This window comes from Pleurodeles waltl, chromosome 6 (assembly GCF_031143425.1).
Source record: "Pleurodeles waltl isolate 20211129_DDA chromosome 6, aPleWal1.hap1.20221129, whole genome shotgun sequence".
NCBI lineage: Eukaryota > Metazoa > Chordata > Amphibia > Caudata > Salamandridae > Pleurodeles > Pleurodeles waltl.
In genome coordinates this window covers 1,586,256,667-1,586,275,059 of record NC_090445.1, presented here as the reverse complement: position 1 = coordinate 1,586,275,059, position 18,393 = coordinate 1,586,256,667, and the positions used below count along the sequence as shown (strand labels likewise).

The following is an 18,393-nucleotide window of genomic DNA, read 5'->3' as shown; positions in this document are numbered from 1 at the left end:
TTCCCTTAATACCGCCATTGTATTTTCTGTTAACTTATTGTGTCCCAATTTTAAGTCTTCAGGAGCCACACTGTTCGTTTGAAGTATTCTGGTTCTGGGTGAAGTACCTTTCCGTTTTCCATTGACAGCAGATCCTGTCATTTTGGAAGTGTATGAAAAGTTCCTTGCTCTATTGGTACTATCTCTGAGTACCAAGTTTATGTTGCCCATTGCGGAGCAATTAAAATCAAGGTCATGTGACATTTGTTGATGACCCTGTGTAACAGTGGAACTGGGGGAAAAGTGTATGCAAATGTCCCTGACCAGTTCGTTGAAAGGATATTCCAAAGCGACTGCGAGCGTTGCTGACTGAAGGCAAAGTTTTGGCATTCTGCGTTCCAGAGAGTTGCAAACAGATCTATTGTTGGTGCACTCCACTTTTGGAAAATCTTTTGCACCACTTTCTGATTGAGCTCCCATTTGTGGGAGCATGTGGCCTCCTCAGTCTGTCTGCCTCTCAATTATCTTTCACTGGCAGATGTATCGCATGAATCTCCATGTTCCTCTGAATTGCCCAATTCCAGGGTTGCTGAGCTATCCTCGAGAGGGGTGAAGATTGAGTACCCCCTTGTTTGTTGATGTAAAACAAAGTTGTTGTATTGCCTGTTTGAGCTAATACTGTCTTTCCTTGAAGGCGTTTCTGGGAAGCTTTCAGTGCTAAAGAAACATTCTAACTCCAGGGTGTTGTACAACATCCTGATTCCTCCTGATTCCTCGTATTTTCTGAGAGCCTATTTGAGCTCCCCATCCTCTTTGTGAGGGATCTGTAGTATCGTTACTGAAAGTGTTGGTTGCAGAACTGGCCTTCCTCATGAAATGTTTTCTTTGTTGAACCACACAATCTCCTCCTGAACCGTCTGTGTGACAACCAATAGATCTTCCAAACTTCCTGTCACTTGAGACCGTTGATTTTGAAGCCACTCCTTTTGGTCTCATATGAAATCTCGCATATGGGATCAAGGGAATGCATGATGTCATCTTTCCCAATAATTTCCCCACAGTTCTCACGGTCAGAGCTTGCCCCTTCCGGTAATGGAGAATCTCCTCCAGAAGAGACTGAGTCCTCTTCTGGTTAGGGAACGCCTTCTCCTGATTCAAATTCAATCTTGCACCCAAGAAAATCTTCTTCTGTTCTAGCAATGACTTCTCTATGTTTAATGAAAAACCTAGAATGTACAGTGTCTTCATCACCATTAGAATGTCCTGTTGCATTTTTGGTAAGAATATGCTCTTACTAACCAATTATCGAGGTATGGATATATATGTATACCCTTTTCTCTGAGATGTGGTGCCACTGCAGCTAGGCACTTTGTGGATACTCTTGGTGCTGACTTTTTCCCCAAAGGCTAGCACCTTTAATTGATAATGATTTCTGTTAACCACAAACCTTAGGTACGTTTTGTGCTTTGCATTGATTGGTATGTGCAAGCATGCATCCTTTAAGTCTATAGTTGCCATATAATCGAATTTTTACAATTGTGAAATAATTTCCTGTATAGTGCTCAGTTTGAACTTTTGTGTCTTTATAAACTTGTTGATGAACCTGAGATCTAGGACTGGACGCAGGGATCCGTCTACCTTTGGTATTAGGAAATATGCTGAGTAATTTCCCTTACTGAATTCTTGATTTGGGACCTCTTCCATTGCTTGCTTGTTTAGAAACTCTCTGACCTCCCTGAGAAGTCAATCTGTTTTTTCCATTGAATGGATCTTTTTTCTTTGGACCTCTTTTTGGCAGGAATCGGTCTAGTTCTATGCAATACCTGCACTATATTATGTTTAGGACCCACTTGTCTGAAGTTATCTCCCTGCACTCCTGGAAAAAAAGTTTTGTAATCTTCCACCTACTGGTGTGTTGTGATGGTATTTTGATTGTTTGCTCTTTCCTATCATTGATGGTATTTGTAATGTTGTTGTTGATGCAATGTAGTCATTTATTAGCAGGAGTTGTACCTCCTCTAGCTGGTTGTCCTTATTCTCTAGCTCTTCCTCAAATGGAATTTCTTCCTTGTTGATGGTACTGCCAGCTTTGATGTGATGCAGAGGTCTGAGTAACAACCTGGAAGCCTTGATGAGAACTCCCTGACATGAATGTACCTCAAGAGGTTGGTCTTCTTGCAGCAAAAGACCCCCTTCAAATTACTTCACAAAACTGCAATGTGCCCAGGGACTTAGCTGATTCATTATCCTTTTTTAGCTGGTTGAGGCTTTCATCAATCAAGTTCCTGAACAATTGTTGTCCGCTAAAAGGAGTGTTTATTATATTTGCTTGTACTTTGGGCTTAAAACCAGAAATTCTCAGCCACAAGTGACGCCTTTGAGTAATCCCCATCATCAACTGGCGACTAGACGTGTCCACCGCATCCAGTGCGGAATTTAAGGAAGTGTTTGCTATTTTTTTCCCACTCTCTCCCAGATGTTCTGCCCTCTTTTTATACTGTTCTGGGAGATGTTTCAATAATTCTCATATCTTCTCCCAATGCTGTTAGGCGAAGCATTGAAATTTGCAATGTGCCATTGGTTTGCCGCACTCCGCTCCATCCTACAGCCCATGAGTTCCATCCTCTTACTTTCTTTATCTGGGGGGAGCCTAATGTTGAGGGGATGTTCGCCCTCTTCCTTACTGTGGAAGTTATCATTGAATCAGCCAGAACAGTACCTTTAATGTAGAATGTCTCTAGAAGAAAACTTGTATTTTTTTCCTCAGCCCTCAGTGTGACTGCTCTGCAGGTGGCTAATTTGTTTTTAATGGCTCCCCTGCCTTGATCGAGAATACTTGGTAGCATGGGCAGGTACTGGTTTCTTGCCTGGCTTGGCAGCTGTGTCTCTTAAAAGGAAACATGACTGGGGTTTATCCTCCTCCAGTTGTACATTACATTGGTCTGCTGCATTTTTAATGATGTTATACATCCCAATATCATCTGGGGGTAAGGGTTTTAATGGATAAGTTTCTACTTCCTCCTCCAGCAAATCCCCCACTAAATCTTCCCAATGGGTTTCCATATATTAATTGTAATGTGCTGGCTCTGTATATACTACACCAAAATTAGGTATAGTGGACACAGGGTCCTGGAGTACCACAGAGGCTAAAGGAGATAATACTAATGCTCTCTTTTGTGATAGTGTGATCGAGCAGTTAGGCTTATCTGAGGGTAGTGCAAAGCTTTTGTTGTACACACAGGCAAGAAATGAGGTACACACTCAAAAACTAACTCCAGGCCAATGTTTTAATATAGTAAAAACTATATATTTTTTACTTTATTAGTAGAAGTAAAAGTTCTTTGTTGCAGGTAAGTACAGTTGTAAGTAGGTTATCAAGCATTTGTATCAAATGTAAAACAGTTTACATGTAATAACACATTTCAATTTTAAATGTTGACACTTTGTGCAATTTCTTATAGCAACCAATGCAGACCTAGGGGAGGAAAAGTGTTAGCACAGGTAAGTACTTGACTTACGATACCAGTCTTCAGGGGTTAGGATGCCCACCAGTCAAAGTTCAATTTGACCCCAAAGGTGCAACACCAGGAACACAGGGCCAGCCGGTGCAGAGGTAAAATTTGGTGTTGGGTTTTCAATGGAATCCTATGAGGACTGGGGGCACTAGAAGAAAAGAGGTTGCAGGCAAGTACCAACCAGGGTTTTTTTTTTTAAACAGGTCAGCATCAAACTCACAGCCTCAGCAGCACAGGGGCAGCCGGGTGCAAGGTACAAACACAGCATTGGGCGCACAATGCTTTCCAAAGGGAGAACCCTAGGGATCACAAAGATGCTGCAGGCTGGGTCCAGGGGGTCGGTTGCGAAAAAACCAAAGGATGGACAAGCTAGAGAGGCGCCCGCTGGAAGTTGCTGGACTGTGGTCAGATTCCCTAAGGCTAGGTGGCTGCAGGTGCAGGGGTAACTTTGGGCGTAGGGAATCTTCATCGGATCTGGTCGTTGTCAGTGGTCCCTGCATTTAGGCTGCAGGCGTCGTCGTGTTGGCCAGGAGTGGTCACCTCAGGATTCCGAGGTCTGATTCACCTGGGGACCTTCTATTAACAGGTGGGACACCTAGAAACGGCCCTTGGGTGTTGGGTGCAGAGTGGATAGGGCTTGTGGATCTGGGGCAGTTCTGGAGTCCTTTTGGAGAGTTTCTTTTGGGCAGAGCTGCTGTCCTTGGGAGTTCTTGGTCCTCTGCTGGGCAGGCAGTCCTCTGGGGGCTTAATGAGGTTGCTGGTCGTGCAGGATGCATTGCCTTTTTGTAGCAGGAATCTTGAAGCTGCAGACAGACCAGTAGGGGTGGGGCCAAGTCAGTTGTCATCTGGAGTCTTCACTGCTGGCATCGGCTCTTCAGACCTTCTTTCTTGATTTTGCCAGGAATCTGAAGAGCAAGGATGAAGGGTGTCCCTAAATACTTGATTAAGGGGTGTTACAGAGGTCAGAGTAGTCAATGGCTACCTTCCCCTGAGGGTGGCTACACCCCTTCCTGTGCCCACTCACTTTGGGGAGGGGGCACAATTCTGTCTCTATTGGTCCGTCTCCACCAAAACAAGATGGGGGATTCTGCAAGGAGGGGGTCACTTCTGCTCGGGACACCTTAGGGGTGGTCCTAGCTGTAGTGGTCACTACTTTTTCCTAATTTTCCAGCCAGACCTGCCACCAAAAGTGGGGCTTGGTGCAGGGGGCAGGCATCTCCACTAGCTCACTAGCTGGAGTGCCCTGGGACAGTGTGACAGGAGGCCTGAGCCTTTGAGGCACACCGGAAAGTGTTGCACTTCCTGCAGGGGGGAGGTGTGAAGCACCTCCACAGCAGGCTTTGTTCCTGACCCCGAAGAGCAGAAAGGCTCTCCCCCCATGGGGTCAGAGACTTGTCTGGTACAGTTTAGGGAAAGAATACAGGTGCTGGGGCCTGGTTAGTAGGATCCCAGCACACACGTAGTCAAGTTAGCATCAAATATTGGGGAACAAGTGTTTGTGTGTGTGGGGGGGAAAGGTATTACTGTTTCCTACATTCACCTTTCTCTTAAGGTTGATGCATTGCTTGTTCCTCCTCTTCCTCATTAAAGAGTTCCTCTTCTTCTTCTTGAGGCTCCGGTGTGAGAGAAGGTTGAATTTCCTCAACTTCTGCCTCCAAGATCTCCATCATTGAAGACTTCTGTTGGGTTCTGAACCCTTTTAGACTTTGGTCAAACTCCTTTTTCTTTTGTATCAATGTGCCCATTTCAGCCTTGAGCCCATTTCTCTCTGATTTCAAGGGCCTGCTCTTTGGGATTTCTCGTTGAGTGTTTCCTCTTTGATGATGAGATCTCCTTGGCCAATTGCTTGGACTGGGAGCTTTGGCGAACTATCTGTGGTTCAAAGTCTTTCGACAACAAAGTGTCCTTTGCCTTTCTATCTTTTGACGAAGCATGCTTTCATTGAATTGTCTCTTCACTGGAGACACACTTGAGGGCTCCGTTGGACTCCCTTTCATGGGCATGCCCCCAAGCGGCAAATGTTTCAACGCCGAGAATCCATTTTGTACCAGCGAGTCTGATTTCTTCGTCTCAGGTGCGCTAGCAGAGGCTGCTGACTCTTTTCTCTCCTTTTGGCTCTCCTTCTGTGCTTCTTCCTCAACTTCTATGATCTCCGGATGACCCTCCGAAGTTTCTCCTTCCGCTCCTTTAGCAACATTTCCCTCGTCGTCACTGAAATGTCACAGATCTTTAAGGGACGGTGTAGATTTTTGGACTTGCAATGAGTGATGGACCATTCTTTGTTTCGCTCTCACCCTCAGCATCTTTGGACAACCTCGACGCAAGCACTACAATCTTCACTCGGGTGGTCGAGTGGAAGGCAGAGATAACACACCGGATGCTTGTCCATCAGAGCATATTTGTGATAGTAATTCCTGCGGAATTGGAATGGTGTTTTTTTCAATCACACCACATGGACAGACCCCCGTCCGGGCATTCTCTGCACTCAGACAAAGTTTGGAAAAATTTGCGTTCGCTCTTACTTTGTCTGTCATCCGCTCTCTGTCGATAATGTTCTCAAGGTTTGATATAAGAATATCTGAAAATGTTTAGCGAAAACTAAGTTCTTCCTTGAGTTATAGACATCTATGCAAAACACACAGACCCAGCGGGGGAAAAAAAAATAATCTGAAGATGACGACCTAGGATGGAAACATCCAGAGGAAGTACGAGATCAGAAGGAGACATCAAATGGAGGTTCCGTCAACACCCACTAACAAAAATATAAATGAATACTGACTAAAAAAATTGGTCAAATAGTAGAAATTCTGGACCCAACCACTAGATGGCAGAATAATACACAGCATGTGAATCCAGAAAAGATTCACGCTGAAAAAATAGAACTATAAGTGCTGAATTTCTATGGTTTTCTGTGGTTGAAACGTGAACATAACTATAACGTCAGTTTAACCTCTGTTTTTTCAAAATAAATATATGTATGGAAAATGTCACTTACCAAGTGTACATCTGTTCATGGCATGTTCCACTGCAGATTCACATGCTGTGCATATACATCTACCATCTAGTGTTGGGCTCGCAGTGTTACAAGTTGTTTTTCTTCGAAGAAGTGTTTTCGCGTCACAGGATCGAGTGACTCCTCCTCTTCGGCTCCATTGCGCATGGGCATCGACTCCATGTTAGATTGTTTTCCCGCAGAGGGTAAGGTAGGAGTGATAGAGTATAAAGAAAAGAGATGTCCATGCTAATGGAATGTTAAATATATGTATATCTACTAATGTACAAATGTTGTTAACTTAAACGACTACAGGCTGCCGGGGAGGGTGCATGTGAATCTGCAGCGGAACATGCCACAAACAGATGTACACTGGGTAAGTGACATTTTCCGTTCGATGGCATTTGTAGCTGCAGATACACATGTTGTGCATAGACTGCAAAGCAGTTTGTCCTCCCATAAAAGCGGTGGTTAGCCTGTAGGAGTTGAAGTTGTTTGAAATAATGTTCTAAGTACAGCTTGACCTACTGTCGCTTGCTGTATTGCTAAAACATCTACACAACAGTGGTTACTAAATGTATGTGGTGTCGACCAAGTAGCTGCTTTACATATTTCAGCCATTGGTATGTGTCCCAAAAAAGCCATTGTAGCACCTTTTTTCCTTGTGGAATGTGCTTTAGGAGTAACTAAGAGTTGTCTTTTGGCTTTAACGTGGCATGTTTGGATGCATCTTACTATCCATCTTGCTAATCCTTGTGTTGAAATGGGGTTACCAGTATGAGGTTTTTGAAAGGCTACAAATAGCTGTTTAGTTTTGGTTTTGTTCCATCTATAAAGTAGATTAGTGCTCTTTTAATGTCTAATGTATGTAGTGCTCTTTCTGCCACAGAATCTGGCTGGGGGAAGAAGACTGGTAGTTCCACCGTTTGATTAATATGAAAAGGTGATAGCACTTTTGGTAGAAATTTCGGGTTAGTTCGTAGTACAACTTTATGTTTGTGTACTTGTATGAATGGTTCCTCAATAGTGAAAGCTTGAATTTCACTGACTCTTTGCAATAATGTAATTGCGAAAAGGAAGGCAACCTTCCATGTTAAGAACTGCATTTGACATGAGTGCATAGGTTCAAATGGTGGGCCCATAAGTCTGGTAAGCACTATGTTTAAATTCCAAGAAGGAACTGGAGGTGTTCAGGGTGGAATGATGCGTTTTAAGCCTTCCATGAAGGCTTTGATAACGGGAACTTTAAATAAAGAGCTGTGCTCTACATTTTGCAAATATGCAGAAATTGAAGTAAGATGTATTTTTATGGAAGAGAATGCTAAATTTGATTTTTGTAAATGAAATAAATAGCATACAATATCTTGTACTGATGCTGTAAGAGGGGCAATCTGTTTAGATTGACAGAAATATACAAATCTTTTCCATTTGTTAGTGTAGCACTGTCTAGTAGTGGGTTTTCTTGCTTGCTTAATCACTTCCATACATTCTGATGGTAGTTGTAAATACCCAAATTCTATGACCTCAGGAGCCAAATCGCCAGATTGAGTGTGTTGGGATTTGGGTGACTGATCTGCCCTTTGTTTTGTGCCAACAGGTCTGGTCTGTTTGGAAGCTTGTGATGTGGTACTACTGACAGATCCAACAGTGTTGTGTACCAGTGTTGACGTGCCCACGTGGGAACTATGAGTATCCTATTGAGTGTGTGTTCATGCAATTTGTTGACTAGAAATGGAATGAGTGGGAGAGGGGGAAAAGCGTAAGCAAATATCCCTGACCAATTGATACATATAGCATTGCCCTTGGATAGGGGATGTGGTTGTCTGGATGCGAAGTTTTGGCATTTTGCGTTTTCGCTTGTTGTGAAAAGGTCTATGTTTGGTGTTCCCCACATCTGAAAGTTATATTGAATTACTTGTGGGTGAATCTCTCATTCATGTATTTGTTGCTGCATCCTGCTCAGAAGGGTTGCTAGGTGGCTGTGAATCCTTGGGATGTATTCCGCTAGCAGGTGAATGTGATTGTGAATTGCCCATTTCCATATTGCTTGTATTAGAAAGGACAACTGGGATGAGTGTGTCCCCCCCGTTTTTTCAGATAATACATTGTTGTCATGTTGTCTGTCCTTATTAAGACTATTTTGTGTATGATCTGTGGTTGGAATGGTTTGATGGCTAAGAATACTGCTAGTAATTCCAAGTGGTTCATGTGGTAAGTTTGCTGGATTGAGTCCCATTCCCCTTGTATTGTCAGATTGTTAAGATGGGCTCCCCAACCTGTCATGGACGCATCTGTTGTAATTACGGTCTGTGGCACAGGGTCCTGAAATGGTAGCCCTTTTACTAAGTTGTTGTGATTCCACCATTGCAGAAGTTTGTAAGTTTGGCGGTCTAACAACACTAGATCCTGTAGTTGATCCTGTGCCTGAGACCATTGTCGCGAGAGGCGCTGTTGCAGTGGTCTTATGTTTAGACGTGCATTTGGCACTATTGCTATGCATGATGCCATCATTCCTAATAGTTTCATGAGAAATCTTACTGTGTAAGTGTGATTGGCCTATAATTGGGATATGAGGGAGTGAAACGCTGGTATCCGTTGTGGATTTGAGTAGGTTAATGCTGACTGAGTTTTCAGAATTGCTCCTAATAAGGTTGAATTTGCGCTGGCTGAAGGTGAGATATCTGGTAATTGGTTGTGAACCCTAATTTGTGTAGGATATCTACTGCGTATTGTGTGTGTTGTTGGCAGTTTGGAATAATGCTGGATTTTAATAACCAGTCGTCTAGGTAAGAGAAGACATGTATGTGTTGCCTTATGAGGTACGCTGTGACTACAGCTAGACATTTTGTGAACACTCTTGGTGCTGTTACTCCAAAGGGTAGTACCTTGAATTGATAAGTGCTTGCCTGCTATTACGAACCTTAGATACTTGCAGTGAGCTGGGTGTATAGGAATGCGGAAGTAAGCGTCCTTTAAGTCTAATGCTGTCATGTAGTCTTGTTTTTGTAGCAAGAGTGACCATGTGAAAATGCTCTGACAGGATATATAGATTTAGAGGCCTGAGCTAGAGAATGGGTCTGAGAGTACCATCCTTTTTTGGTATAAGGAAGTGTAGGGAATATATTCCTGTTCCTTGCTGTGAGATGGGAGCTATTTCTATTGCCTCCTTGAGTAGCAGAGATTGTACCTCTTGTTTTAGTATAATAGTGTGTTCTGGAGAGGTGGAATGTTTGGTGGAGTAGAGATGAGCTCCAGGCAATAACCATTGCGGATAGTTGAGTACACAACCCATTGATCTGTAGTAATTTTTTGCCAGTGATAATGGAATTGTTGCAGTCTTCCTCCCACAGGAGATGTATGGTGCTGTGGAAAGTTTGGGAAGTCATTGTTTTGTGGATGTTGAAGCACTCTTTGAGGCAAGGAATTTACCTCTGGACCTGAAATTTTGTCCTCTGTAAGAGCCTCTGAATGACCCCCTTGCGCAATACTGCTAGCCTTGCTTTGAATGGGAGGTGGAAGCCTCTGTACTTTGGGTTTTAAATCCTCCCCTAAATTGTGGTTTTTGAAAGGAACCCTGAAATGGTGTGGTATAAAGAGCTCCCATGGATTTTGCTGTGTCAGAATCTGTTTGAGTTTTTCTATGGTTGTATCCACCTCTGGTCCAAAAGGCTGTAGTTTATTAAATGGCATATTAAGGACCATCTGCTGTATCTCTGGTTTGAATCCAGAGGACCTCAACCATGCAGGTTGCCTAATAGTAATGTTGGTACTAATTCTTCTAGCTGCACTGTCAGCTGTATCTAGGGCAGACCTAATTTGATTATTTGTGATGGCCTGACCTTCCTCTACAATTTGCTGCACCCTTTTTTGGTGTTATTTGGGGAGATATTGCAAGAATTCTTGCATCTCATCCCAATGTGCCCTGTCGTATCTTGCTAAGAGGGCCTGGGAATTGGCAATACGCCACTGGTTGGCTACTTGTGTTGCCACCCTTTTCCCTTCTGCATCAAATTTATGGCTTTGCTTGTTTGGTGGGGGGGGGGGGGGGTCCCCAGAAGACTGACTATTTGCACACTTCCTGGCTGTACTGACCACAATAGAATCTGGAGGTAATTGCTGTGAGATGCAAATTGGGTCTGCTGGTGCAGGCTTATATTTTTGTCAATTCTTGGTGTTAGAACCCTAGTTTTAATCGGTTCTTTAAAACTTTCGCCTGCATGTTTGAGCATACCAGGAAGCATTGGTAGACACTGGTATTGCCTATGAGTTGGGGACAGGGTATTGAAAAGAAAGTCCTCCTCTAAAGGTTCTGCATGCATTTGTACTCCATGGTATGTAGCTGCTCTGGAGATTATTTGGTTGTAAGCTGTACTATCCTCAGGTGGAGATGGTCTGTTGGGATACAAATCAGAATCGTTAGTTAGGATAGGATCTGAATCGAACATATCCCATGGATCTATGGTGTAACTAGAATCACCCCATTCCCCTTCTTGTGAGGAAGTGTGAGAGTGTGATGGTGAAGGTGGTGGAGTGTCAGGTTGTGGTGAAAAGGAAATTTGCGATGAATGTGGTGGAGAAAGCTCAACAGATTTATTTTTTTCTTTTTGCTTGAATATTTTTGCCAGTGGAGGGGCAGTATCCAGAATCTCCTGGAATGCCAAATTCCTTTTAGTCTGTGGAGGCGGAGAAGTAATAATTTTTCCAACCTCTTTCTGGAATTGAATTCTCCTTCGTTTGCTGTCCATAATCTGCAAAATGGTTTAAATGTCTGATTCCTCCATTTGATGTGCTGGGGCATGTTTTGTGCTTTTGGAGGAATGTTCCGTAAATGTCTTGGGCACATGCTTCATTCGAGTATAAAGCTCTATTTCCTCTGAGTAAGATGGTTTTTTTAAGGCTACGAAGTTGGACCGAGATGTTTTGGGTCCGAAACTGGTAGCCGAGGTTTCGGCTCCGAAGCAGTAACATATTTTTCTCGGATCCGATGGTGTTGGGCGTCGACTCGATCAGAGGTGTAGGCTTGCATTTTTCGTTTTTTTTCCTTTCCTGTAGTGAAATTCTCTAATCACTCCTTCCCTTTCCATCTCAATGAGGTAACAAGCCTTCCAGAAATCTAGAGGTAAAGGGTCTGGGATGTAGAACTACAATATCCTTAAATGTTTATAGCCACCGTGGAAACTTGAAATGGCAAGCACATATAAAACTCTTTGCAACATGCTGGAAAGGCCACGATTAGACTTTAGATAAACATTTCCTGTACAGGAGGTACTGCATTCCATAACAATACAAATCTGAATTTCTGCGGTCCTAAGAGTCAGTTCTCACCTGTAAACTGCACGACCTGCCTCCACTTCCATCCAATCCAGAGCGAAGTCAATCTGCCTCACGAATGAAGACATTCTCTTAACCACTGTGTGAGCCACGCCGAGGACAACACTTGGTTTTTCTCTCATTATCCTGCAGTATTGAAACAAGGTGTGAAAACAAATAAACTTAATTTCATTTCACTTCAAAAAGATCAAGCAAAATACCTGACTGGATTCTGTACGTTCTGTGCATCTAGGAAAACAAGTTGCCTACCTGCAATGCTGGTTCACCATTTTGGAAGTTTTAGTCATCACTATTAAAATTAATTTGCCCAGTATACATTATGCCAAAAACATTCAGGCTAACAATCTAAATCCTGCAACAACAACATAGCTTTGAGTACTATAGTTACTGTTTCCTGTCAGTAGCAGCTCAGAGGTCAGGTCTTTAAAGTTAGCCAAAAATGAGCTAAACTTAGAGCATATTCCACTGTCATATCTGGTGAAGATCAGCAAAGACAACTGGATAAAAAGCTGCTGTAAAACAGTATGGCCGAACTGAGCCCCAGTAATGGCATTAGTGGAAAAAGGTTAGTTTAAAAAAAAAAAACAGAACTGTAAGTTGTAGATACCATATAAATTACACTTTTGAGGTTTTCAATAAGGAGTTGGAAGGGACTGCATGGATCACTTTATCTAGAATTGTGATATCCAAATCACTTCTAAACAGCCGTATTAGCCTAAAATTAATTAGATCTTTGTTCTTAATGCTTTGGTTTGCCTGCAGTGGGTAATATACACATCTGTTAAATAATATCACCCTACTATTAAACTACAGCCCTCCACTTGCATCCAGGAGAATGGTACATTCTTCAACATGAATGGCTGTGGAGGATGGATCTTCCATTATCAAGGAAAGGTGAGAAAATCATTTTCTACAAAAAACATATGCTCAATGAGAGTTGAAAGTAAAGAAGTTGCAGTCCCTGAAGTGAGAACTGCTTTTTTTGGCATCAGAGACAGATTGGGCAATGGACCTGGTTTTAGGTCCAAGTTTAGCACTCCTGGAAGAGGATAGTAAACTGTGTTAATTTATCTTTTGCAGGAGATCTCACCTTCAATGCTTTTACATGTGTGCAAAGGCTGATATCTTTTTGTTTTACAATGCAAAAAATCAAGGATGTGCCAATGATCACCCCTCATATGCAGTTTTCAGCTGTTGTAGGATAAAACTTACTGTTAACAGGAAGGTCCACGATTATTGCCTCTGTTTGAATGGATAATATTTAGGGGTGCCTCTGCATGTACACTGAGCCTGGACGGTGGTTTCAACCAAATCTTTGTTAATATGAAGATGATTGAAGGCTGTCTACTGCTTCTGAAGGGAAAATAAGGCATTCTATTGCTACCAGCAGAGGATTCAACTATGACAGCTTTCCTATACTGTCCCAGTATTGAAGAGTTTAAGTGCCCTAGGGACAAAGTTTCAGTTCCTGCATGTGAATACTTCCTTATCAAACAGGAAGGAAGGTGACTGTTTCAGACTATTTCCTATGCCTCCAGCCGCCGTGATGAAGGCAGACTATGCACAAATATCTCAATAACCACAAAGGTTCCTTTTTTGAGACTTATTGATTGAGAGGTGTAGATTGTTTAATGCAATCAAGTGCATTAATGCTATGCCCAGGAAATACCCTTCATGACGAATTGGGCCCTGTGTTCCATGTCTATTCGATACTGTATTGAGGCAGAGGCATCTCCCTGGAGTACTATAATAATGTTAGCAAGAATCCACTTAGTCCAAGGTACTAGCAAGTACATGCACATGTAAGGTTTTCTTAATGAATGAGAATTGAAGGGACTGCAATGGGGAGGTGACCAGGCAGAGCTAAACAGGTATTACACATTGTCCAGAATCCCTCTGATTCAGATGCAAAAGCATACACCCTGCCACATATTTCATAGGCTTTTGATACTGTTCCTACTTTTAACATTGGCAAAGTCACATTCTCAGAAAAAAATAGCTGGATTTGTGGACAGATCTTAAGCACTTAGCTGGAGGGAAATTCCCCCAGCAGAACATGCAGGTCTTGTGAGGACCAGCCACAAAGATCAGTCTGTGCACCTTTGATAATGCGTTTTCTGATGAATGCTGATCTTCCAGCAAATTAATGACAATATCTTTATATCTCAGTATTTTCAGACTACATATTTAATCTAGACGTTTATCTAGTTATTCACCTCTTTGGCATACTGTGCTGGCAAGATGCAGCAGACCGTATCCACAGGATTGATAATCTGAGACCATAATGGTGACATCATTTTTGTCCAATTAGAAATGCAGAGACCGGTCCAAATGCATGTGGTAAACACAAAAGGTATTTCTGAAGAATAACACCTTCAAAAAACGTGAAGTAGGTGGGACTAAGAGGAACCTGTAGGAAGAGCAGAACCCACAAGATAAAGCATTACTAAAGTTAAGGAACTTCTTCTAACCAATACTTATCATTTTGGATGATTACGACAACCTCACAAGAAGGGACAGTGATTAAGGCAGATAAGCGTGTTAAATAATTACATCAACATCAACATCAAAGCAGAAATGTTCTACTAATCTAAGCCTCTGTACTCGCATCAGAATTAAAACAGTAATGTCTGGTAATCAAATAATTAACCAAGTTGTAGCTTAACAGACCTCAGTGATAGACTCTACTCTCAAAGAGCGAGAGGAGCTGATCTGTCTTTTGCAGAATGGACTCTGATTGAAGGCTGCTTTCCTGCCAATGAACAAAATATTTTAATGCAAAAGCAGAACAATGTGAAAAGGTTTCATCACAACATTTTTCTTTGCATGTAAAAGACCAGCCTACATAGATCGTCAACTCTGTTTATAGTTCTCTCATTACAGAAAAACTAAATTCTGAATTTGTTCACACAAATCATTCCCACTTTCAGAAGGATGTGGCAGTGAATTGAATGACTGAAAAGGTATCTTTACTGAAATATAGATTCCAGAGGCAATGTTCAGTAGAACAAGTTTGTCAGAAAGGATGCTTGAAGATAAATGTTTCACAAAAAGAACCATCCACCCACCTGGCTCAACTAGATGATTTAACCACCAAAAAGGAATACAGTCTTCAAACTTAATAGACTAACTGAACACAGATTCATTGGTACAAATGGAGGGCCGCTTGGAAGGAGAGCACCAAGCTGAGGTGCCACATAAGCACAACAGAGTGTGCTGTGGGATTTGAATTAAGAAGCCTTTTAAAAAATCTGGTCCTAATCGGTAACAAAAAAAAGGTAATCCGGTTATTGGTTCAAAAGAAAACTGAAAACAGCCTTCGAGCATCCTTTAAAATTTTCTGTCTATCTTGAGCCAAGAAAAAGGCAGCTTGGAGCACTGGTGAAATAGCTACAGATATGTTACTTTCCACTTGTGCAGGGCACACTATTCTATACACTTGTTCCATCTTCCATTACATGATAATTTTGCAGTGGCATGTCAACCTAGCACTCCCTCGGTCAGCTCACTAGGAAGAGGGTATGCACTAAGATTTTCTTTTCCATCTCTGTATATTCAGATGCAGTTCCAATCTTTCCAACTGTAACAATACATTCATATGAATGGATGCGGCCATTAAGGACCTGATGTTTGATAAATAGATAATGAACTGATTCCACTGAGAACTGAAGCTTTTTGGAATTGTATCACTCCATATCTGGCCTAAGGAATCAGAAAAATGCAAGAAAATAAATATCAAGTATCTTTTTTTAAGAATATTGCTTTTGGGCAAAATTCTTTTGGGAACTTAGCTTAGCACATTTCCTAAGAACTGCAGACATGAGTAGGAGTTTGGTCAGAAAGTAGTTCAAAGGTGATGTTGCTAATAATGTTGTGGCACAAGCTGTAAACTTTCAAAATAGGTTTCCAGCAGTGTTATGACACAAGGCAGTGTAGGACAGGATCCAACAGAATAAACTCCACATCTTAAATGCTCATTCAATACAGATAAACACCTGGTCTGAGACTCTGTGATGCCTGATTCAGTAACAGAGTTCTCTCTGCTTCTAAAATATGCAAAGATCGCTCAAAGAACAGTCGCAAATTGATTGCTTTGTTGAAACAAATATGTTATCTTAGGGATGGAGGCGAACCAAAACAAATAATAGAGATTTGACTTCTCTCTGTACCTTTCGTTGCTCCTTAGAGGTCCTTTATATTCAAATGAAGGCTTCTTACAGTTACACAGAATCTAAAATCTTTGTGTACACTGATGTGGCTATTGTAACCTCAAAACCTTACTAAATTGTTAGATACAGTTAATAATATAGCAACAGACTTTATGTCACTCCCAGGATATAGCTTGAATTGTCCTATAATCTCTGTCATTTAATGAAATACCTGTCATTTTATGGAAAGTACAAGACAAATATTCTCTTTAAGTAACTAAGCAGGTGAAACAACTGGGAGTCACGATCACTTCTTCCACTGAGAAATGTAAGATAATTCCTCACTGAAAGAGGTGAACTTTGTTCTTTGATATTGGGACTCACTGTTCTGTGTGGTCGTATATAGGCACCACCCTGGTGCGGTAACGTAAGTTTCTTTTCATGACTTTGCACGCCAGAACAGAACCATGAAGAACACTGATTCAGGTGCACCGGAACTCGGGCACTAAAGGGGGTGAAGGATTGTCCCTGTCCTTAGAAATCAGTTTGCAGAGCGGGGAGTATGGGTGAGTCAATAAGGAATCTGCAACTAGAATATGTCTCTACCAGATCATTTGTTACCAAAGGTAAGTAACTTGTCCTTCTGATAAAGACTTCTAGTTGCAGATACCTTACCTTAGAATAGATACCCAAGCAATACCATCCCTGGAGTACTAAGATGTCCTGCATGACCGAACGGCAAAAGTAGCCATCCCTGCGGACGCGCAGTAATGTTTAGTTAACATATGCAGAGACATGTTGCTGCCTGGCAGATGTCCAGGAATGGAACTCCCCATGCCAACGCAGTGGTTGCAGCAGTTGCTCTAGTAGAATGAGCATGCAAACCCTCAGGGGGTTGCTTCTTAGCCAAAGTGTAGCACATTTTGATGCAGACAACAACCCATCTAGAAATGGTCCTTTTCTTCACCGCCTGCTGTTTCTTCACACCCACATAACGAACAATGTTTATAGTCCAACTGGAAGTCTTTGGTACAATTAAGGTAGACCGCCAACGCTATTGTTGAATCCAGACAGTGGAGTCTTTCCTCTTGATGAGAAGGATGTGGGGTGCATAAAAAGTAGGCATGGTGATGGATTGGCCTCTATGAAAAAGCGTGACAACTTTAGGTAGGAAAGAGGCCCTGGCACAAAGCACCACTTTGTGAGGATGGATTGAGATGAAGGGTGGATTTAAAGAAAAAGCTTGCAGCTAACACAATCCACATGCAGAGGTGATGGCTACAAGGAAAGCTGTTTTTAAAGTGAGAAACTGAAGAGGACAATTATGAAGAGACTCAGAAGAAGCATACATGAAGAAAGTGAGTACCAACTTCAAATACCACTTGGGCATTATGAACGAGGTAGGCGGAAACAGGTGGGTAAGACCTATGAGAAATCTCCCAACAATTGGAGATTTAAATATGGAGGGCTGATCAGGGAGTCTGAGGAAAGCAGAGATGGCAGAGAGATAACCCTTAAGGGTGCCTAAAGCAGTGCCTTGCTGGGCAAGAGAGGATAAACAAAAGAACTGCAGACAGAGGTGCAGAATAGGGATCAACAGACTTGCTGGCACCCCTTGCCATAAATGTATTCCAGCGACAGGCATATACTGTTTTGGTAGAGGGGCGCCTGGCTGCCAAAATAGGATTACAGACTTCGGGCGGAAGGTCTCAATCTGTCAACTGCTACAGCCCAGTTTCCACGCAGGATGGTGGAGACTGGACAGGTTGGGGTGGAGAATCGTTCCCTGTTGCTGCAACAGAAGATCCTCCAGAAGAGGCAGTCTGAGTGGAGGATTGATGGCCATGCTCAGAAGCTCGGGATACCATATTCTTCATGCCCAGTCCGGAGCCACAAGAATCACTTGGGCCCACTTGTTCTTGATCTTCTTGAGAACTCTGGGCAGAAGTGATACTGGAGAAAAGGTGTATATAAGGCCCAAGTTCAAAGAGTCGCGGAGGGAGTGCCACCTTGGAAACTCCAACGTGCAAATCAGCTGACGTGTGTTCTCTGCAGAGGTGAACAGATCTAACCAAGGCTCTCCACACTACTGAAAGTGACCTTGCGCCACCTCTGGATGGAGATGCCATTCGTGATCGACCATGCATTGACGTTGTCTGCTCTGGCGTCCAGAGAGCCCACCGGATGTTGAACCACCTGCGATATGCCCTGATGCTCCAGCCACGTCCAGAGATGCAGGGCCTTTTGACAAGGGGACCACGACCCTACGCCACCCTACTTGTTGCAGTCCCACAGGGCGGTGGTGTTGTCCGTGAACACCTGCACCACTTTTCCTTTAAGAGAGGGAAAGAATGCTTTCAATACAAGCCTGATCACCCTGACCTCCAGGAGGTGATTTGGAGCCCAGACTTTGCCAGAGACCAGGTAC

The 18,393-nt window shown here is 42.7% G+C and overlaps 1 protein-coding gene across 2 annotated transcripts in view; it reads right to left on the bottom strand.

The window, feature by feature from the left end:
- PNPLA7 (patatin like phospholipase domain containing 7) overlaps window positions 1–18,393 on the bottom strand; it is a 1,294,112-nt gene that overhangs the window by 840,715 nt on the left and 435,004 nt on the right. For both annotated transcript variants that reach the window (XM_069241381.1, XM_069241380.1), the window contains exon 18: window positions 11,812–11,943. In XM_069241381.1, the coding sequence (XP_069097482.1) occupies window positions 11,812–11,943 (132 nt within the window). The remainder of the gene's footprint in view (window positions 1–11,811; window positions 11,944–18,393) is intronic.